At 43.0% G+C, this 24,265-nt stretch overlaps 1 protein-coding gene across 4 annotated transcripts in view; it reads right to left on the reverse strand.

Moving 5' to 3' along the window:
- LOC143280661 (ras-related protein Rab-3-like) overlaps positions 1–18,943 on the reverse strand; it is a 61,629-nt gene extending 42,686 nt beyond the window's left edge. For 2 of the 4 annotated variants that reach the window (XM_076585391.1, XM_076585389.1), the window contains exons 1-3: positions 18,806–18,943; positions 8,670–8,856; positions 8,256–8,411 (exon numbers count right to left, since the gene is read on the reverse strand). In XM_076585391.1, coding sequence (XP_076441506.1) covers positions 8,256–8,279 — 24 coding nt within the window. In that variant the 5' untranslated portion in view covers positions 8,280–8,411; positions 8,670–8,856; positions 18,806–18,943. Of the gene's footprint in view, positions 1–8,255; positions 8,412–8,669; positions 8,857–11,551; positions 11,754–18,805 lie in introns of those variants that run through there. The other 2 variants (XM_076585390.1, XM_076585393.1) reach the window with 2 other exon arrangements.
- Between the last annotated feature and the right edge of the window lie 5,322 nt (positions 18,944–24,265).

Raw genomic sequence — 24,265 nt, forward strand, 5'->3', positions numbered from 1 at the left:
GGGTCTCTTTGATACCATGTGGGAAGGGTCTCTTTGATACCATGTGGGAAGGCTCTCTTTGACACCATGTGGGAAGGCTCTCTTTGATACCATGTGGGAAGGGTCTCCTTGATACCATGTGGGAAGGGTCTCTTTGATACCATGTGGGAAGGGTCTCCTTGATACCATGTGGGAAGGGTCTCCTTGATACCATGTGGGATGGGTCTCCTTGATACCATGTGGGAAGGGTCTCCTTGATACCATGTGGGAAGGCTCTCTTTGATACCATGTGGGAAGGCTATCTTTGATACCATGTGGGAAGGGTCTCCTTGACACCATGTGGGAAGAGTCTCTTTGATACCATGTGGGAAGGGTCTCTTTGACACCATGTGGGAAGAGTCTCCTTGATACCATGTGGGAAGGGTCTCCTTGATACCATGTGGGAAGGGTCTCTTTGATACCATGTGGGAAGGGTCTCTTTGATACCATGTGGGAAGGGTCTCCTTGATACCATGTGGGAAGGCTCTCTTTGACACCATGTGGGAAGGGTCTCTTTGATACCATGTGGGAAGGGTCTCTTTGACACCATGTGGGGAGGGTCTCCTTGTTACCATGTGGGAAGGGTCTCTTTGATACCATGTGGGAAGGGTCTCTTTGACACCATGTGGGAAGGGTCTCCTTGATACCATGTGGGAAGGGTCTCCTTGATACCATGTGGGGAGGGTCTTTGACGCCATGTGGGGAGGGTCTCCTTGATACCATGTGGGAAGGGTCTTTGACACCATGTAGGATGGGTCTCCATGATACCATGTGGGAAGGGTCTCCTTGATACCATGTGGGGAGGGTCTTTGACACCATGTGGGAAGGGTCTTCTTGATACCATTTGGGAAGGGTCTTCTTGATACCATGTGAGGTCTCTTTGATACTATGTGGGATGGGTCTCTTTGATACCATGTGAGGTCTCCTTGATACCATGTGGGATGGGTCTCTTTGATACCATGTGGGAAGGGTCTCTTTGTTACCATGTGGGAAGGGTCTCTTTGATACCATGTGAGGTCTCCTTGATACCATGTGGGATGGGTCTCTTTGATACCATGTGGGGATCTTCGATACCATGTGGGAAGGCTCCCTGATACCATGTTGGGTCTCCTTGATACCATGTGGGGAGGGTCTCTTTGATACCATGTGGGAAGGCTCCCTGATACCATGTTGGGTCTCCTTGATACCATGTGGGGAGGGTCTCTTTGATACCATGTGGGAAGGCTCCTTGATACCATGTGGGGTCTCTTTGATACCATGTGGGAAGTCTCCTTGATACCATGTTGGGTCTCCTTGATACCATGTGGGGAGGGCCTTTCACACCATGTAGGAAGGGTTTCTTTGATACCATCTGAGGTCTCTTTTATACCATGTGGGATGGTGTCTTTGGTGTCATGTGGGGAGGGTCTTTGACACCATATGGGAAGGGTCTCCTTGACACCATGTGGGGTGGGTCTCCTTGACACTATGTGGTGAGGGTCTTTGACACCATGTGGGAAGGGTCTCCTTGATACCATGTGGGGTCTCTTTTATACCATGTGGGATGGTGTCTTTGGTGTCATGTGGCTAGAGTTTTTGACACCATGTGGGGAGGGTCTCCTTGACACCATGTGGGAAGGGTCTTTGACAGCATGTGGGAAGGGTCTCCTTGATACCATATGGGATGGGTAAAAGGCCTATTTGACACCATATGGGAAGGGTCTCTTTGACACCATGTGGGAAGGGTCTCTTTGACACCATGTGGGAAGAGTCTCTGTGATGCCATGTGGGGAGGGCCTCTTTGATACCATATGGGAAGAGTCTCTGTGATGCCATGTGGGGAGGGCCTCTTTGATACCATATGGGAAGCCTCTTTGACACCATGTGGGAAGGGTCTCTTTGACACCGTGTGGGGAGGGCCTCTTTGATACCATATGGGAAGAGTCTCTGTGATGCCATATGGGGAGGGCCTCTTTGACACCATATGGGAAGAGTCTCTGTGATGCCATGTGGGGAGGGCCTCTTTGATACCACATGGGGAGGGCCTCTTTGATACCACATGGGGAGGGCCTCTTTGATACCATGTGGGGAGGGCCTCTTTGATACCATATGGGAAGAGTCTCTGTGATGCCATGTGGGGAGGGCCTCTTTAATACCACATGGGGAGGGCCTCTTTGATACCATGTGGGGAGGGCCTCTTTGATACCATGTGGGAAGGGTCTCTATGACACCATGTGGGGTCTCTTTGATACCATGTGGGGAGAGTCTCTGATACCACATGGGAAGGGTCTCTTTCGATACCATGTGGAGAGGGTCTCCTTTCTACCGTGTGGGAAGGGTCTCTTTGATACCATGTGGGAAGGGCCTCTTTGATACCATGTGGGAAGGGTCTATCTGATTTCCATGTGGGGAGGGTCTCTTTGATTTCCATGTGGAAAGGGTATCTGATACCATGTGGGAAGGATCTCCTTAATACCATGTTGGAAGGGTCTCTTTGATACCATATAAGGTCTCCTTGATACCATGTGGGAAGGGTCTCTTTGATACCATGTGTGTAGGCTTTCCTTGGTGTTAACTATTATGTGGGAAGGATCTCTTTCAGTCTTTGATACCAAGTGGGATGGGTCTCTTTGAGACCATGTGGGAAAGATCTCTTAGATACTATGTGGGAAGATTGTAATACCACATAGGAAGGATCTCCTTGATACCATGTGGGAAGGGTCTTCATAGTACCACATGGAAAGGATCTCTTTGATACCATGTAGGATGTGTCTCCCATGATGCCAATTAGGAACAGTCTCTTTGACACCATACAGGAGAGAGAGCACCAAAGCAAACACAGACACAAGACATAATGGATCAGCATGGCTTTCCTGGCCACAAAAGTCGTTTCTCTACAAGCAATCAAAAAGAAATTATGGAGACTGCAAAAGCTGTAAACCATTCCAGGGGACAGACTTGCTCAGTGTCAGTTAATTATCCACCAAATAGTTCTCCTATCAAAAGACATGAGACAAGAAACCGTCTATTAGCTGTCTATTCAGTATACTTAAATATATACAGTCCACACAATATAGCAAAGGCTGGTGCACAGGACTGATGTAGTTTAAAAGATTCAGCTGCATACATCATTACATGTATCTGTGGTTCAAATATACATACATTATATTCACAACCAAACGCACCCTTACACCTTCCAATAATCAAGATCAGTAAAATTAACGATAAATATAAACAAAACATCAAAAATTTCTTCAGTAACAACTAACATAAACTGATAAAGCAAACAAACTAGAAACATAAAACCAATAACAAACAATAACAAATGAAAAGCATTCATTCTGCATGTCACAAAACCATGTCTGAATATCAGTAAATGACAAAAACCAACAAATCATAAAAGAAACAAATGAAAAAAACTTACAGCAATAGCCAGCTAAACACCATAAGCAAACACATAAAGAAAAACTACTTCTACAACTTGTCTTCATATTAAAACAACAACTTTTAAACATATCAATTTCTTTCAACATACATCATTCACACACACACAAACACATGCAGAGGAACACGGGTGTTAAAAACTGATCAGTTCAAATCAAGAAACAGAAGACTGACAGGTTATTCAACATAAAAATCTAAATGCAGATCATGTAATAACATTAAACAACCTCTCTGAAATGAAGAAAACTATGAAAGATATCAATTAAAAAATACAAACGGAACTTGGAAAATCTAATCAGTGGTGAGAATGTAACAGTGACAGTAACTGCACTAGAGTGTGTATATATCTTCAAACAATTATACACCTCCATAAAATGGTTTACATTCCTCTCTGTGAAAAAAAAAAAGCTTCGCAGCTTCTACTTTTACCCCCCAATAAAACAACTGAGCTTGAGTTCAAGCATCTCTCATCCTAGTTCCCCAATGTGTTTTCATTCAACTTCCATATACATTCCACCAGTTTCTGTCTGGCTTTCAATATTCTCCACCTAATTACACCAGTACTTTCTGGTTTTCATCAATATGCTCCACGTACCTACTTCCGCAATTTTATTTCTGGTTTTCATCAATATCTTCAACCTGCTCAACGAATTACCATTTCATATTATTATATATTAATTCTGTTATCTTCCACCTGGTCCTAAATCACAGAGTGTTTTGAATATTCCTCCAAAACGCCCTCAAATTATTCAAAAATGTGTGACCCAATTTCCAAACAACACCAATATAAACTGTGATCACCATCATGTGTGGTTACGAACAACACTACCTCTACCTATCTATCAAGCGATGACACGCTGAACACATGTAATCAATCAATGATGATCAAAGACCAAAGACCTGGTAAGGCCTGATCATCGCCATCGCTTCGGCACAGGCAAACAATGGAAACTGATGACTGGTGAAGGTCAATACTACAACCATGACAACAAACCAATAATCTATTCCTGTTGAATAGACATTTGGGCTATATATGGAGCACAGAACAGAATGGGAAAAAAAAACACTGAAAAATGGTGATTATGATGGTCTCTGAGAAACTGCCAAGAAAGGCCTTTGTCAAAGAGGCTGACGACAAACCAAAGACAGATGTAAGGCATCTAATATCAAACGAGGGATGGTTCAGAGGTGCACATAAGTGCTGCAGAGGTGCACATAAGTGCTGCTGAAAGTTGGTCCAGGTGTATTTGCCGCATTATCTCTGGTGAAGGAACCCTACCACTGCAAAACAGTCCACTACACAATATGACAGAAGCATAGCAGCAACTGTGTGTCTGAATCTTTCCTACTAGCAATCCACTGACGAAACCAGAAACTTCAAAGCGCATCAAAACAAATTGTTTGTTTGTTGGTGTTGTTGTTTTTTTCCTTTATATCTAGCACAGGCAGAGAAAGCTAAAAACACTCACTGGTCTTTTTAAACACCTGCTGGCCCAAAATTTCAAGTCTGGTCAATGTGTCATCCAGGCATCAACAATCATGGAATACTTCGCTGCAACATAACCTCATACTGCCACTGCAATTCTGAAAGGGACTGGCACCCAACGTGTCAGCCAAGCACTGTACTCCCCTGCCTCAGCCCCCATGTGGTTTTCTGTCATTTCCCCCGTGTCATCCTGCAGATTTAATTCACTCTGCCCTATGCCCGAACAGTGCTCTGGCATCAAATCCTGATTCACTGACCCTTTCAACGAAGTGTAAACAATAAAAGAAAGAGCACGACTCTTGATAAATTTCTGAGCAACTTACTGATAAAGTCTGGATGCACTGTGAGATTTCCAAGCATTTTTTTTCCCCTGCAAGTTTTCTTTGAGACAACAGAAAAAAAAAGTTGTGTTTCACTAAACGTCACAAGATGTATACAGTTCTTTGATCTTGACAATAATATATGGAATGATGTTGCAAACACTGACAAGCGAGGCAATATGTGAGCGATCTACGCAAACTCTTATTCTTTTAATTTTCATGTCATTTTCATATCAATGTTAAAAACTTCCTGGGTGGGGAAGGCTGCACAAACTGTCACCCCCCACAATGCTGACAGGGTTTTACTTTCATCAAAGCAGTTCCAAAACATGGATATTGTGCTCACGAACGAGAAGAATAAGTTCAAGAGTGTTATGTGAGTGTCATTATTGATACACTCCAGAGACACAGTGTGACAGTTGGTACTTCAAGAAGATGAACCAGTTGAAAAAAAAGTACAAGATGATGGGAAGCACCCAGCAGTATCAGTCATATGCAATGAACAGCTGCTGTCAGTAATGTATTGTGATGGCTTTTGTGCATGCTGCAGCACTATAATCACATCCACACAGTTCTCTTTGAGAATGGAAATGCCCCTCATCATCGCCATGCAAAGTGTGTGAGTATACACATCTATGATCCATTGTAGATTCAGTATGGAATCTGTTTTTATTTTCCTTAGCTGTTCCCGTCTTACTTCTGATTTTCTTTCTAGTGTCATATGCCCAACATCAACTTGCTGAAGTTCATGTGTTTCACAGTTTACGTTCTGCTATTGATATTCTGGTCTGCATCTTTTTCCCTTTCTTTTTTTTTTCCTTTATTTTCCTTTCTTTTCCTTTTTTTTTATGTGCCTGCTTAATGAATGCGGGTTTGGGGGGGGGGGGGGGGGAACAACATATGCTCTGTCTCAATTTTAACTGCTATGCATGCACATATTTTTTTCAAAAATCTAACACAAATCTCGAACACTGATACATTCTGGCATCTTGCTTCTGGTGTTCTTTTTTTTTTTTTTTTTTTACTTCTGCCGCGGCTTACTATTCATCAATAAATTAAACCTAACAGAAAGTCTGGAGCCATTTAGTCACAACCACTTAGAAGAAAATTAATGTTCATTGGCACCGAGATAAATTCCAGATTTGAATAGGTATACACTGGGTTTTAAAAATCAAAGCTGAACATTGTTAAAGTTTTGTGCATTCATTTGTTATGTTTCTGTTGCTGTTTTTAACTAAGGCTGTGGCTACTATCATCACCTATCAATTTTGTTCAAGGTATCATGTTGGTAATACCTCGGTAACAACTTGAGCTGGTTAGTTTTTTCCAGCATTAACACTAAAGATATTCTGCACACAGCCTCACTAATGGCATGGAGCAAATGATTTCACAATGTGCGTGTACGGTAACATGCAAGTAAAACCTCTTTGCCAGTCTATGAGCAGGCAGCTGTTGGCCATATTCTCTTACACTCATACTGTGTATGTTTTTGTTGTTGTTGTTGTTTTTATGTTGTTGTTGTTGTTTTTAACATGAGCTTCTTGCAATGTTTGTAAATCATGAAGACGTTTTTTTTTCTTTTAAGAATTCACACTGTATCTTCAACAAATTTTCACGGAGAAAAATGTATCTACCCAAAGATTCTCCACCCATTAACAATGACAATGATCATCATATCACACAGTCCAATAAGAAACCACCTGTATGAATATATACAGTACACAATGACTAACACATTACAATAATGTACTGAACTGAGTTAAATTATACAAGAAAACGTCAAATGAAAAGCTGGTACAGTGGGCTTTTACACACACACACACACACACACACACACACACACACACAGAGACAGAGAGAAAGAGATGTGGAGAAAACAGCAGAGAGATAACAGACATATCCAGTAACACTTTTTCAGAATTTATCACAACAACAAGCTACACAAGAGCCGACAAAATGGGAACAGCTGCAAAGGTCAACACAACAACAATAAACCACAACATGCAAAACATGATAAAAATCCGCAATGATTTGTTTTTCTTTTTGCTCTTACAATGTTTGGAATACAACTTGTCAGTTTATAATCATGCCAACCTTATGTGAACACACATGACGTGGCATCCAATTGACACAAACTTTTGAGAACAATGAACACAAGCTTTAGAGAAAAGAAGAAATCAGTAAATCTATTCAATACATATTTAAATTATTTTTTTCTGTTCATCATGGTCTGAAGCAGATAACAATTAGGTATTCTGACTAGAAATGGATTCTCTAAACAGTTCAGCTGTATCTGTGAACAACGTCAACACACACCCTGTCAAAATCAGCAACAGTTGGGTTTTTTTTTCGTAATCCATCATTATTCAGAAGGATTGCTGTTTCTAATAATCTTTCCTCGACTCTACTGCTGAATGAGAGAACGAGAGAAAAATAAAAACCTGCAGCAAAAAATTATTGCAGTGCCTTCTGCAGGCAATTGTTATGTCCTTCTTTTTGAGACTTGCAGTTTGCTTTCTTTTCGATGTTGGGTTCAGAGAAGCGATGACCGAAGTCTGAGCAATGATTGTTGTCTGAGACATCTATATGGAATGATCCTGGGAGACAGCGTCAGTGTGAGAGCAAATGATCAGCTGTGGAATGTGTTTTCGCGATGATAAACAATATCCGGTCAGGGGAAATTCTCAAGGCTATAAACAGAATGCAGCAAAAGCATATAAATGAAACAAAATATAAACAACATGTGAACAGAGAAAAGGTGCAGCTAGTCAGAAAACAACTGATCTGCAAATTCAAAATTCACAAATTTTTCTTCTTCTTTTTTAAAAAAAAAGCTGAAACCACTTCCATGCAGGCCATCAACTGGAAAAGAAAAAACAACAAAGAATCAAGTGATCAAGAGATGAATAATAAAGTATAAAACAACAAGCAGGAAAGGGGCTGCACCCGAACCTAAAGCAAAGGACACAGGTGCAGGAACAGCAGCACAACTGGAAGCATGGTGGTACCTGAACTAGTCCGTCCTGCCGCATTGTTCCCCCTGGCAACCGGGAAGAGATGAAGAGGAAGGAGGAGGAGGAGGAGGAAGGGGGGAGGAGCCAAGTGACCACAGTATGCAGAAGCAGGCACTGCACTGTGCTGACAAGCAAGCAGACTGTGAACGGCTGTGGAGGAAGACAAAAAGTTAACAGCACTCGCCCAGCCAACACCTCCGTACCACTGACGTTGTTTTTGTTTTTTTTTACCCTCTCCTGTCTTCAGCCCTTAAACACAAAACAAGACACAACCACCCCGCCTCTACACCTCTACGGAACACCACAACCACCTCCCACAAGTGCACACTTACACTTTCACCGCCATCACCGCACCGCACCACGCCACACTACCCCCTCACTGAACACTTCTCTGAGCTTAACTCTTACCTTCGGTGGTGGGGAAAGAGCCACGAAGCAAGGGAGGCCACTCCGTTAAAGCACAGAGTCTTGATCCCAGACGTTTGTGTGGGCGATCCTCCGCCAGGGAAAAGAGAGATGGACAGGGCTGATCACGCTATCTACTGCCCGCTCGATACCAAACTCCCCCCTTTGCACTGGCTGGGCAAGCAGACTTCTGCACAGACACAATCCAAGGCCAACCACCATTATGCAAATACAGAATGGATTCATCAATACCCGTCTCCTCCAGCTCTCAGCTACAAGCTCACCCTCATCGGAAGAGTTTTCCGCTTCACAGATAACAGACCAGCTAAGCTATCAAACAGGAGGAAATAAGCTACTGACAGCCAGAGATCACAGGGCAGATCAGAAAGTCTGAGGCCATGCGAGACAGAAGCGACAGCAGGATGGGGGCGGGTAGTGATGGGAATGTGGGAGTTACTCTCTTTCGTATTTGGAGCAGGAACATATCAGAATATTCTCTTATTGTGAAACTTTTTTCTGTCTTTATGATATCCACATCTTCATTGTAATTATATCTGGAAGCTATTGATTTTACAGAAAAAAATGAAGCACAAAATAAAAAGGAAGAACAAACATTGTATACTGTTCGTCTATACAATTTCATATACAATCTACACACACATACACCACCACATATGGACCACACACACACACACACATACACACACACACCTGCACACACATAACATCTCACACACACACACACACACACACACACACACACACACACACACACACTCACACATCAAAGAGGCCTAATCACTGCTCTCAGCCACTAATCTTGAGAGCCTCCAATTCATCACTTCATGGCCGATGAAAAGACTGTTGAAGTATCAAGATCAATAATGTGACCCAAGGCATCTCAATGAAGGTCTGGGAAAATATTAATGACTGCAAAAACCAAAACAACGCACAACCATCCACCTTTATTTGAGGGATTTGGGATTGGTACAAGTATATATGTCAGTATGGCTCTCTGCTTTTGTGTGTGTGTGTGTGTGTGTGTGTGCTCACGTGTGTGTGAGAGAGAGAGAGGAGGGGCAGAGAGATAAAAAAAAAAATTTAAATAGAACATGTGTATACAAGCATATTTAAACCATACATTTAAATAATAAAATCAGTGCTCTGCAGTGATAATCCTTACTTTTTAGTTTGCAATCAACACATATGAAAACATACAACCTCCTACTCATCATGCATGTAAAACAACCCAAAACTAGCTCTGTTCTGAACTCCAAGTATGACATTAGAAAACCATGAAATAGTGACCCTAATAAAACAAAAACAAAAATACACACACACATATAATAATCAGCTATATGTTGCTTTCATAACATGCTCTGAAGCAAAACATGTTTTCTTCTATACAAAATATTTTATGCCATCTCTTTTTATTCCATTTATTGAATTTAAAAAATAAAATAAAAAAATATGCTTACTGAGGTACACACAAACAAGGGTCTATTTTTTTCAAAATCAAACCCAGCTTCTACCACACAGACAACTATTACACTACTGAACAGATGTGACAATACTGGATGGGTGCAAACTGCACACAAGGACAGTACGTCTTCACTTTTTCAGAAACACTCACAAACAGCAATGTAATCCATCTAAATAGACCCTTCGGAAGACTATCATGATTCTTCCCCACAAGCAGTTTCCACAAGCCAAACTGAAAATCAGAGGAAGCGATGAACTAACACTGTAACAGTGTAGGTTACTTAGCTCTAGACTGATAGACTGATACAACTTGTGTACAGCCATCAAAACTGTCAGCCTTTTGATAACGATTTATGACATGAAAGGATTGTCAGCAATGAGAGTTCAATAATAGACATCAACATGCTGAGTACACCACGATGTAATGTTTCATGTGTGTTTTTTGTATGTGTTCTCATGATTGTGTGTGTGTGTGTGTGGGTGGGTGGGGCGGGGTGGGGGAGGGGAGTGGGGGGTATGTGTTTATGAGCCTATTTTTGTGTGAATGTTTCTATTGGTGCAGATGAGCATGCTGCTGTAAATGTGTGTATATAGTTGGTCATTAATTTAACATCTGTTCACTAAAGCGATTTTAGACAATATATGTATATACAGAGAGAGAGAGAGAGAGAGAGAGACATACATACATACATACATACAGACACACACACACACACACACACACACACACACATATATATATATATATATATATATATACATATATATATGTGTGTGTGTGTGTGTGTGTGTGTGTTTGTGTGTGGTATCACATCCACAAATTAAGTAATAAGAGTGTGTACACAGGCAATGTATGAATCAACACACAGGGTCTTGTTATTGCTTCTCCTCCATGTGTCATACCTTCAACCAAAAAGATTTTTTTAACCTATGGGTATAAATATAACAACTAGAAGAGTATTAAACTCACATAAGGAGACATATTAACTACTAAAAATATATACATAAAAAAGGTGTATTTGTTCAGAACAGTTGACAATTTTTCAGAAGCTAACAGCAAAACTATGTACTGCTTTTATATCATCAAATTATCTAAATTTTCACTACGTTCCACAGGCAGATGTGCCTTTTGTAGTTTCACATTACAACAGTAAAGTTTAAAAGATAATCTTAGGCATTATGATTCAAGAGTGAAATATTTCTCTCTTTTTTTCTTTTCTTTTTTTTTAAAGTTTTCAGTAAATAAAATTTTCAAAAATCTAAATCAAGAGCACTAAACTCATACACTGACAATGATCTTTAACTACTCAGACTCAAGAGTAAAGGAATATAAATCTACAGAGCATATGGTATGATATATTGCATGCATATAAATATAATCAAATAATCCAAGTCTTCCTTACCTCTGTGAAGCCACAAAGAGTAGACACATCTATCTATCTCAAGGCAAGTGTACCACTACAGCGAACTTTTTTAATACAAGGCCACCAACCTATATACATATGGTTGCATGTGTTGCACACACACACGACTGAAAACCAAACCTTGAGCAGGATAAACAACAAAATTTTGAAAGAATAAACTGATAATATAACCAAACTAAGTAACAAGCTTAGGGTAATTTAGAAACACATCTTTCATCTAAGACTGAGAGCTCTCTGCTCTCTATGACTACAGTGAAATGACAAAGAGAACCTCAAGCAAGTGGTTTAACTGATCTGCGTCTTGACTGTAGTCAATATACAGGATACTAGTAACCCTTGTCATTGTCCTCAATCCTGGCTTCAGACTACAACAGGAAACTGAGATGTTACATACAATCGCTTACATCCTGCTGGTGCTTGAATCAGTGCTGACTCATTATATTCATCTCTGTCACACACACACACACACACACACATATATTTGTTTGATATGTATTTACAAAAGAGAGAGCCATGGCAGCTGAGACAGTTCAGTTATTTCAGTTTATTGGCAGGCAGGCGATGGCGGGAGTGGAGTGTCAAACACCTAACCTGGTTTAAATTTCAAATTCTAACAGATAAATCAGTACAAAGAAGAGGTGGTGGAGAAGGTGTGGGGAATGGCTAGGAGGCATTAACTCACTCGCTGCCATTGTCCGCATATGCGGACATCGTCGGAGAAAGCGTTGGATACCAATGTCCGCATATGCGGACTTGGATTTTAAAAAGTCGTGCTGTCGGAGTGACGCGTCGGATGCGAAAATCAAAAGCAGATGTGATATCTTACGTCACCTCTGGTCAGCTTTTCATTCACACACGCTGCGTGTGTGTCGCGATAAGCTCAACCGCACTTGATAACAAAGCGTGCCCCCTGTCAGCTTTGTAAGTTGTTTGACAAGATGGCGTCACGGCGAAGTGTTCGACACGGTCGGAGAGGTGAAATGTTACTCAGCGTCGAAGATGCTTTGGAAATGATCCAAACTGAAGGTTCTGATGTCGAAGGAGATAATGTTGATTCTTCGGACAGTTAATCTGAACCAGATCCCGATGAACTAGAAACAGATTCGGCCACTGAAGAGAGTGTTTACAATGGAGAGGAAAGTGAGGACATTGTGCCAGCAGATGGGACAGACACAGACGACGAAACCACTGAGGAAATGGAAGATTTTGCAAGTGTTTTCACCAGTGATTGGACTGACAATTTTTCCTTTTTCCCTCTTGCACATCCCTTCACTGGCATACCAGGTTTGTCAGCTGACTGGCCAGTCAACACCCAGCCGGTTGAGTTTTTTTCTTTGTTCTTTGATTTTCATTATGTAGAGACAATATTTTTTCTTGCATGAGTGAATTTCAACTTTCTTCACCACCTGTTCATACTTCGTTGCATGCACTAGGTCTTCAGTTCCTCAAATAGTGTTAGAATGTGATGTGGAACATGTTGGTGTACCTTTCTGATGGGTGCAAAAATGCTAAAAAATACACTAAATATGGATACCGTGATCAACATCAAGACGGTGAGTAAATACTTTGATTTTTTGCACACATATGGAACAACATTCCTTGCATACATATACTAAATATCAATTGTCTGGGTATTTATTTGGTTTTTTTTACAATTTTTTCCCCATCCTATACAAACCCTGGGTTTTCAGGGATTGGCAAGGGCAAAAACTCTTGGCATGGAGTGAGTTAACAAGTGAGCAAGTTCTCTAAGGGTACAATTTTAGTTTTTCCCCAAAGGGAAGGTCAACATGTATGACACATAAGTAACAGCTGCTTCGCTCTGTGATATATAATTATACAGACATCGATTTTCACTCTGTATCGTACATACATTGTAAAAACTCTCTCTCTCTCTCTCTCTCTCTCTCTCTCACACACACACACACACACACACACACACAAACACACACAAACACACACACACACACAAACATGTATATATACACACACATATATATATATATACAATATATATACATATAGTATATAAATATATATGTACATACATATATATATATACATACATATATGTTAAAGGGGTAGGGGTGTAGAGGTAGGGGTAGGGGTTGAGTAGTTGGTGTACGGGTAGGTGTAGAAGGTGAAGAGGTAGAGTAGGATAACAGCAGAAGATAGGTGCACAATCCACTCTCTCCTCGTACCACAGCAGGGTCTTTTAGAAAGATGAATTGAGGTGTTTATTTCTCTAACTTAACAGCACACAGCCCCTGCATGGACCTGAATTTTCCCTCTAACAACAACAGTTTGTCCCCCAGTCGTGCCATCTGTTCCCTGGCCTGTTGCTGTTGTTGGTCCTCTTCCAGCTCTCTCTGCAGCCTCAGGGCTTCATCTCTGGCCTGGATGAAGGTGGTTTGAGGCTCTTGCCTCACTACCTGGCGCAGCTCCCTTTTCAACAAGGCATTCCGGAGGCCACTGATGAAGTGGTCCCTCAGCATGTCAGCGGTGAGGGCCCCAGTCGTCTTCATCTGGATGGTTCTCTCCATGCTGCGCAGAGCATGAGAGTAGTCCATGATGGACTCCTCCGGCTGCTGTACCCTGCTGAAAAGTATGGACAGTAGTGTGGTGACACGCCGTCCATCACCGAACACACCCAGCAGAATGCCGGTCACCTTCTCTGGGGTGTTGGTGTCCTCCAGGTCCCGCAGCATCAGCTCCCTGCGTGCGGTTCCCTGCAGATGGCTGTAGATGAAGTATGCAGCCATCTCGTCTCCCATGGGGTATGCGGCCAGGACCCTCTCCGCCTCAGTGACGAAGTCCTCAGCCGACGTCTCGCCTGGCTCACCAGTAAATACTGGCAGTGTGGGTGCCGCACACCACTGCATGGGTGACTGCTGTGCTGTGGTAGTAGACATGGTCATCCTTGGGCTGGGTTGGGCTGTGTGCTGCTAAAGCTAAGAGACACCTCACCTGCTGATCCTGTCGGCGATGCCAAGTTGTTAAAGGTGGGTAGAGTAGTGGTGGGGATAGGGGTTGACTAGGGGGTAGGTGTAAGAAGGTGAAGAGGTAGAGTAGGATAACAGCAGAAGATAGGTGCACAATCCACTCTCTCCTCGTACCACAGCAGGGTCTTTTAGAAAGATGAATTGAGGTGTTTATTTCTCTAACTTAACAGCACACAGCCCCTGCATGGACCTGAATTTTCCCTCTAACAACAACAGTTTGTCCCCCAGTCGTGCCATCTGTTCCCTGGCCTGTTGCTGTTGTTGGTCCTCTTCCAGCTCTCTCTGCAGCCTCAGGGCTTCATCTCTGGCCTGGATGAAGGTGGTTTGAGGCTCTTGCCTCACTACCTGGCGCAGCTCCCTTTTCAACAAGGCATTCCGGAGGCCACTGATGAAGTGGTCCCTCAGCATGTCAGCGGTGAGGGCCCCAGTCGTCTTCATCTGGATGGTTCTCTCCATGCTGCGCAGAGCATGAGAGTAGTCCATGATGGACTCCTCCGGCTGCTGTACCCTGCTGAAAAGTATGGACAGTAGTGTGGTGACACGCCGTCCATCACCGAACACCCCCAGCAGAATGCCGGTCACCTTCTCTGGGGTGTTGGTGTCCTCCAGGTCCCGCAGCATCAGCTCCCTGCGTGCGGTTCCCTGCAGATGGCTGTAGATGAAGTATGCAGCCATCTCGTCTCCCATGGGGTATGCGGCCAGGACCCTCTCCGCCTCAGTGACGAAGTCCTCAGCCGACGTCTCGCCTGGCTCACCAGTAAATACTGGCAGTGTGGGTGCCGCACACCACTGCATGGGTGACTGCTGTGCTGTGGTAGTAGACATGTAGGCAAGTGGGGTTTCTTTCTTTTCCTTCCTTGAAGCAGGCCAGGAGAGCCAGACGGTCAAGACAGTACCATGGGGGCTGTGAGTGTCAAACTAGCATCTATTTTTCGGACTTAGTTGAATGCTTGATTTATGGTATACTTGGATTCTGTGACTAATACACTGGCTCAGTGGGATTGTGTTCTGCTACATGAATATAAAGTGAACCCTGAAACATTGGGGGCTGTGAGTAATGCTTGTACTGATAATTTGCTTTGTTGACAATTTACTTTATGGTTTTTGGAAACAGTTTGGAGTTTGTAGAATTGTGATGTTGTGTCACAAGAATGTTGAGAGATCCTTTTTAGTTGATGTGGTATTTCACAGTTAATGTAACTGGAATGTGTTGATGCAGATACCATGACTTGTGAGAGAGCATAGCCAGCATGTGTATGGCTTAATTGTATTTGAGGCTAGTGACTGAGGGAAAAGTGGTTAAAATACACAATGTAGCCAATACATGACTAATTGGAGTACTGGTTTAGGGTATTTGGGTATCCCCCCCCCCCCTTTCCTGTTTCATACAGGTTGATATTATGGTATGATGCTTGGACATCATGTTTGGGTTTACATGTTGTGCATCTTGGCTTGCATAAATGATAATGTTCAGAAACATGTCAGTGGTATGTCAATTGTTGACATACTGTGGGAACAATGTAAGCATTCAGTCACAAAGAAACACAGATTATTATGTGTGTTGCATCTGTGTAGAATGTTTTGGTTGTAACAGTTGGAATTATTTTGAGGCATGACATACCTATTTTGTATGTTAGGTGGTGATGGTTATATTCAAGGTGAACAAATCTACAGGCTAACTGTATGTTCAAGCTTTTCCATGTGTGTGCACATGGGTGATAATGCAACATGGGGAACATGTGTGACTTGGTAGTTGTGATTACCATGTGCTGTAGTCATGTGTTATATGCCAGTGGGGGTAACACATAGCTGTATGTGTTCAATAAGATTTGAGACCACTGACAGGCAGTCCTATGTTGGTGCACACAGGTTGCTATATATTTACCAAATTACTTGGTAACTATATGATTCCCATGTAAACATTTTACCAATGAGATACTTTGCAGAGACAAAGTACAGATTTGTTCAGTCTTAATGGAAACAGCTATTACCGTATGGTGATTTAACTGGAGTTAAACACTGGGAGTTTGTAATTGTCTGCCACATACTTGGTGCGACAGCTATTATTCTATGGTGGTTTGACAGGAGTTAAATACTGGGAGTTAGTATTTGTTAGTCATATATTTGGTGCACATTAACTTATATGCCACTGATTGTTGATGGTAAGCTATATGAAGCTTGTTTTACATTTTTTCATAGATCTCTTTGAGAAGAGAGTGTACGGCTAGACATTGAGTGTCAGAATGGAGAAAGGTTATCTGTGGAATTGTTTACTTGTCCAGACAACATAATGATGTTTCTGTTACATCAGTGCAATTATGTCTAGCATATGTTTTGGTATTGATTTAACCTGGGTTTTAATATTGTGTGTGTTCCAGGTGTGCTGTTAAGTTAGAGAAATAAACACCTCAATTCATCTTTCTAAAAGACCCTGCTGTGGTACGAGGAGAGAGTGGATTGTGCACCTATCCTCTGCCTGTTATCCTACTCTACCCCTTCTACCTTCTACACCTACTCCTACTCAACCCCTACCCCCACCACTACTACCCCACCTTTAACATATACTATGAAAAAAGATCATAATAATAATAATAACAATAATAAATAGTACATATGCATATATGGTGCAAGCTCCCCATGAAATAGGCTCCGAGCGCCTCACATGAAACAAAACATATAAATACATAATCAATAGTGCATACGTCGGCACTTTAAAAACAACAACTCATGTATGTATATCTATGTACATAAAGACAATACCACAAATTGCAAAGGACTGTCTCTGTACTGTGATTATGTCTGTATGCAGACTGAAACACCTCAAGGAGGTCGCTGGATGACAAATGACTGAGAAGCTGAAGAACAACTCTTTCAAGTAATTCCAGCAGAAAGGATAAATTTGAAATAGATCTGTAATTATTTTTAGGATTTATTCGTCAAGACCTGGTTTCTTGGGTACGGCATGTTTAAAATCTTCAGAAAAAGAATCTGAAGACAAAGAGATTTTTTATAATCTTCGTGATAACTGGAAGAAGACCATCTGAGCACAGTTTGTACAGATCAGAGGGCAGAGGATCAAGACCACAACATATATATGTGTGTGCATGTGTGCGCGTGTGTGTATGCATGTGTGTGTGTGCCTGTGATTCATAAACATATGTGCCTTTGCAGTGCATTCCACCACAATAAAAGATTCTCTGACAACAATATAAATAAAAAAAGGTTTTTAAACGTGTACAATCTATGTTTGTAACCATAATAATAATACATCGCCATTTAGAATTTTCGCAGCCTGTATATCTGTATGTGCATATATATATATATATATATATATATATATATATATATATATGTGTGTGTGTGTGTGTGTGTGTGTGTGTGTATACATGTGTGTGTAAGTGATGGGTGAACAGTCAGGTGTGGGACTGAAGAAGGGATGAGGTAATGGCGGAGCAAAGGTGGGAGAGAGAGCAAGTCTATGTCAGTGAGATAGTCCATGGCAGATGTGCAGAGCCATCCTTTTCAAAAACATAAAACCATACATCAGTAATGTAGCTGCCTAAAAAGAATGCTATAAATTGCATTATCATCATCATCGTTATTATCATAACCAACAACATTACTGAACAAAGCCAAAACCACCTTGGCTTTTGTCTTTGCACTTGAGCATCTCTTCTGGTTTAGGCTTTGTCTAAATGAGAAAAAATAATTTAAAAATAAAAAACTGACAAAATCACACCAAAACCCGCTCTATCAGTTGATATGCAGTCATATTATCTTTGCCGGTTAAAGCTTTGTCTTGATGATTAAAAACAAATCATTAAAAAAAAAAAAAACCCACACACACAAATCCATTCTAATTTCTACCTGTTGATATTGGATACACCAATGCTGTCATAAGCACCAAATTAAAATTGCAGGCCTACCACCTATTCACACACACACACACACAATGACATAATATTACTGTACACTGTTTCGCAACGCAACTCCTGCAGCGGCAGTTGTAAACAGACATGCCGTCTGCTGCTCACCCTGCCTCCTGTCAACGTGGGTTTTGTTACGGAAACTGAGGTTTTGACTGGCGTGCTGTGATCTCGGATTATAAACCTCGCATGCTTCACAACAAAAAAAACAACTCTGAATCTTATGCGGACACGGACAACAAAACATGAATGTTACACGAAAAATAATCGCCGTTTTTTCCCCCACAGAAATAGATCCATCTTACCTTCGCTTCGCTTCCAAGCAAAATCAATACAATGAATGCCCGGATGCTTATTGCGACGGGAGGGTGGGGGTGTTTGTGTTGTTCCATGCGCGCAATAACTTGATGTAAAGGCGTGCGTGCGCTCGGTTTCAAACTCGCTGATGCAGAACATGGATTTCGCAATGTTGACAACTGGACTGGTGCGGAATGGGAAGCGAAACAGATAATAGTGCAGAAAACAACCTTCGTTCGTCCTGTCAAGGCACACAGAACACGAGACAGACTGAGAAACGTGTTTTCTTTCCTCGATTGGCTACCACACACTCCATCCTCTCCATCCTCGTGTCTCCACATATGATCGCCGCTTCAACCTCGGCGTCAATAATGACAACTGAACAACAACAGCAATAATAATAATAATAATAATAATAATATCCCGGCAGCGCATACTCTTCAAAAGACTTTCAGGCACCATGTCATAACACAGACGTTCAATATAATAATGTATAAGATGCATACTGAAATATCGATGAAATTTACGATCGAGTTGTGAAAATTTGCCAAGGTCCAACAAAGTCACGCAAAACTGATGCTGGAAAAACCCCGGCTGCACATTTAGCCTCATTGTGACATCAGTGATAGATATGTGAGTGTACATGTGTGTCAGTGTGTGCGCGCGCGTGTGTGTGTGTGTGTGTGTCAGTGCTGGCCGGCTGGGTGTGTGTGTGTGTGTCAGTGTGTGTTAGTGTGTGTGTGCGTGCGCGCGCCGAAACAGTGACCCAAATTGTAGGGATACTGAGGCCGGCTACATTTACAGGATTTTTTCTGCCCGAGTGCGTCAGTATCAGTGTAAAATGTATACTCTCTCTCTCTCTCTCTCTCTCTCTATATATATATATATATATATATATATATATATGTGTGTGTGTGTGTGTGTGTGCAGGTGTGTCGGTGTATTTTTCTCATGTATGAATATATGCCGTGTGTGTGTGTGTGCACTGACGCCGCGGACGGTGTCAGTGTGCAGTGCCAGTGACGGTGTGTACGTACGTACATACATACATACATGTATTACATGTAGCCCCAATGCACACTGACCGGCAAGTCCCTTTTTGTTAACGCATCCCACTAGAAACGTCCCTGCTAAGCTGAGCTGAGCGTAGTCACATAGATATCGATTGGAGAACGAAAAGGGCGGGACTGTATTTTGTAAGAACTGGAGTTCCTGGAGAAAGGCCGCGGCAGAATGGACACTCACACCGCGCCAGTTCTGCCCGGGTGTCTGTCAGTGAGGATGTGGGTTCGATTCCCGCTCTCGCCCTCAGCTTTTCATTCCGGCCCGCAACGTTCAAACTGACGGGAAACTATAACTGAAACTGAGCGTCGAGTCATTCAGATGAGACTGACGATCAGTACACCGAGGTCTCCGCGTGTGCAGCACGCACTTGGCCCGCAACTCAGTGAAAAGACCCATGGCAACAAAAACGTTGTTCTCTGGCAAAAATTCTTCAGAGAACGAAGAAATCCACTATGATAGGTACACGTAACTAAATAATATAGGCCGGCTTACATGCATGCACTCAAGGCCTGGCCAGCACGCAGCAGCCCGGGTTACTGATCCTGCCTGTCAAGCATCCGCGGCCGGCCTAGCTGAGATGTGGTACGCAGTGTTGCGTGCAACTGAGTAGAGCCTACAGTGGATTTGTCTGCGCGTGAACGCAGTGACACCTCCTTGAGAAACTGAAACTTAATTTCGTCACCCGTTGTTGTAACACTGGGATAGAGACAGCACTTTGCCCCATGGCTTTTATGCATCAGTGAGCAGTTTTCCGTTCTCTGTTTCCACTTCAGTTCCACTTCCACTGTGGCCTGTGGTGACTGGATGTTCTCAAAAGGCTACTAAACCATGCGGGTCGACTCATGGGTGTGACTGTCCGGCATTGGAGAGATAGGGGTGGTGACAGTTTTCATCCGGGGGGACGATGGTCGAGTCCGGCTGAATCTCGATCAACTTGATGACTGTGTTCAGTTGTCTCGAGTCACGTTCAGCTGGAGGCTAAGTCAGTTTGGTCTCCTGCGCACAATGATATATATGTCATGACTCAGGCTGACTCGAAATACCTCTGAAGTGAGTCAGTGATTTAGGAGAATGCATGATCTCATTTGATGCCGCCGCCGGAAAGACACACGGCAGCTCATGGCGGTGACACTCGATCCAGCATTGGTTTCTCAGTGGTGTGACTCCGTCAGTGAACTGCATGGCCTGGAGCACTAGGGCGGGCTAATACCGGGTAAATCAGTGGCTAAGAACAAGTGTGATGTTAGACGGGCTGTGGATGAGGGTAACTGGCGTTCACTCAGTTTGGCTTCGCGACAAAGCCATTATTGTCGTAGGTAGTGGGGCTTAGTAGGTGTCCTAACGGTACGTTAAATCAGATCAGGCACCACTGGACACCACTGACCGAGGTGAGTCAGCGGCGGCAGTCAGTGCGGCAGGGTCTCCGGCCTTTGGTGTCAGTGTGGCCCCCTGGCAACTTAACATCGATGGTTCCGGTCCATGAAAATACCGTTGCGCGCACGCACAGCAGAGTTACTTAATGCGGAATGTGCACCAGTCTACAGAATTACAGACACCCACTGCCAGACGGGCCCAACCCTTCACCAACTCTCATAGATACCCCATTTCTGACATAAACACGTGTTCTCTCTCTCTCTCTCTCTCTCTCTCTCTCTGGACACACGCACACTGCCGGACACCCACACGGCTCGCGCATTGCGTCCATCTCACAAACTGACTAATAAATGCACTGAGTGTGACATCAGTGCACGAGTTTGTGCAGCTTCACTCGCACTTTGCTCTGAAATAATTATGTGACACAAATCGTGACACACTGACGTACACGTTCACATTCACATTCATGCATGCACAGACACAGGCGCGCGCGCACACAGAGCATATGACACAGTGAACACACATGAACACACACGGTGACACCGGCACTGGCGAACTGACACACACGGACACACACACACACATGACCCACACACATATATACGCGCGCGCGCACACACACACACACACACACCACACACACTGACACACATAAACAAAACGCACGTGCACTGGCACGATCTCCATTCCTGTCCCGAGTCAATTTTGCAACAATCACTTTGCAGCACCGAAGTGAAACAACTTAAACTTTGTAGCAAAGCCAATGAAGGAGCAACTGGTATACTGACATGGCTGCAGTTGTCACTATCGCTGTTGTTGAAAACACACGCAGGCTCTCTCTCTCTAAATTGGACTCAGATGAATTGCTTAAAACTGATGGCATTTTAGCCCGGTTGTCATTTTTATCAGCTGACAAATTAAAACCAGCAGCCTGAGTCAGTGAAAGCAAATGACAGTCAAGTTTCTAATTCAGTTTGAACAGCGGAGAGACTAACCACGTAGCTGATATAAAGTGACAGTTCACAATGAGATAAAATGATCATTCATCAGTGTACAGTGGAAACCAGGAACATGCTGACTGAGCAAGAAAAGTCTTTCAACTTGACAAAGCATTGCCCTGTGTTTTTTGTGCATGTGTATGTGTGATTGTTGAAATTTTTTGCCGTTGTTTTTTTTTTTTTTTCCCTCCGGCAGTAATTCTTTAAATTTCAAATGGGAACCCTTAAAAATCCTGGAGGGACACCCCAAAATTTACACAGAGGGTCCATCTGGGACCTTTTAATCAGTTTTATCTTTGTGGGAAACACTGGACCACTGCTATGACCGAGTTCATATCATCAGTACAGCTTTGCCGCAAGTAGATAGAGAGAGCAAAATTGTACATGTAATATATTTATGTATATCGATGTAATATATTTATGTATATCGATTCATGCACGTTTTTAGAAAATGTCTCTTTGACACTGTGTGACTTACGATATGTCTGTCTTGATCACTCGATCAGTATCTATTAATTCTCACTCTTAATCTTAAATTTTGAGCGTCTTCAGTTGTAAAGTTTAGTGCGCACACGCACGCATGCACGCACGCACTGACGCACTGACACACACATCAGTGCATGGCACGCGCACGCACTGACACACGGCGCTTCGTGGCACACACGTGTACACGCCGGCGCACCGTGGCAGAGGTAACATGCACACACAAAAACTGAGCCCAGTCATATACATGTGTGTGTGGGTAGGGGGAGAGGGGGGGGGGTATACAGTAGAGGCAGTGCTGTCATGTCGTAACAGTCCGTGTCCATGTCAGGTGGTCTTCAATCTTCAATCTTCAAATCGGCAGGTCAGCCGTCATTACTGACTATTAATGACCTGTGTGCGCAGAGGCGTAAATACCTAGCTAAAACCTAAGTAGACCTATCTTTCCCTCCGGAGGGGGTGACAATGAGAAAGAGCATGTATACATACTCCCTCCCACCGTCACTCGCAGCGTCCCTCCGGGGGAAAAAAAAAAAAAGGGGGGGGGGGGGGGGGGGGGGACTAAACTGTGATCTTGTTCAGCTCCCTCTTGAAAGCTGCCAAGGAGGGAGCCTCTGCTGCTGTTGCAGGCAGGGAGTTCCAGACGGGGATGGTCATCCTCAAAGACTTGCTGCAGTGTCCAAGAAGCCCAAGGAGGACCAGATATTCCGTAATATTGATACTTCAATTAACTGAGCCTGTCCAGTCTTCAGTCAGAGACTAAACTTATAGCGCTTCACAAATACAAATAGAAGTCATTTGCACGATTGATATGGATACTTATAATTATAGCGCCTATCTTCGGCCTATCTATCTATCTCAGTATCTATCTCTATGTCTATTGCTTAAACGTTATCTATCTATCTCAGTATCTATCTCTATGTCTATTGCTTAAACGTTATCTTAACATAATTATATTAATTCTCAAGTCTCTCTCTCTCTCTCTCTTAAATTCTCCCTCATCTCATTCCGAGTCTTCTTCAAGTTACTCTGCAGTATTGTCAATGTCAAATTTCTCTTCATATAACCATGACTTATATTGCAACTGATAGGCATCTGCTTGGCAGATGTGGTGTTGCGTATATGGATTTGTCCGAACGCAGTGACGTCTCCTTGAGAAACTGAAACTGAATCTGAAATGCTGACAGATGCCTTCTGTGCCGGCTGCGAAGAAGGAATCCACGCCAGGAACAGGACTGACGGCAGGGTTGTTCAACCTCAGGCGCCTGCAGGCTGTTACAAAGGTGAACTGAAGACTGAGACTGTCATCAGAGACTTCTTGTTCAGTTGCTGATGACTGCGCCACGCCAACACAGAACAGAAGACCAGTGCAATGACTGCTTCTCACAAACCGCCTACGACAGCTAATTCGGTCTCACCATTAACACATGGGCCAAAAAGACCGAGTTATATATACCAGCTTGTCCCATTGAAGAAAACCATATCAGGAGCCGCGCATCACACTGAAGGGGCAGAACCTCCAGGCAGTCGACAACTCAGTTCAGTCCA

Source organism: Babylonia areolata, chromosome 3 (assembly GCF_041734735.1).
Source record: "Babylonia areolata isolate BAREFJ2019XMU chromosome 3, ASM4173473v1, whole genome shotgun sequence".
In the NCBI taxonomy this organism is placed as follows: Eukaryota; Metazoa; Mollusca; class Gastropoda; order Neogastropoda; family Buccinidae; genus Babylonia; species Babylonia areolata.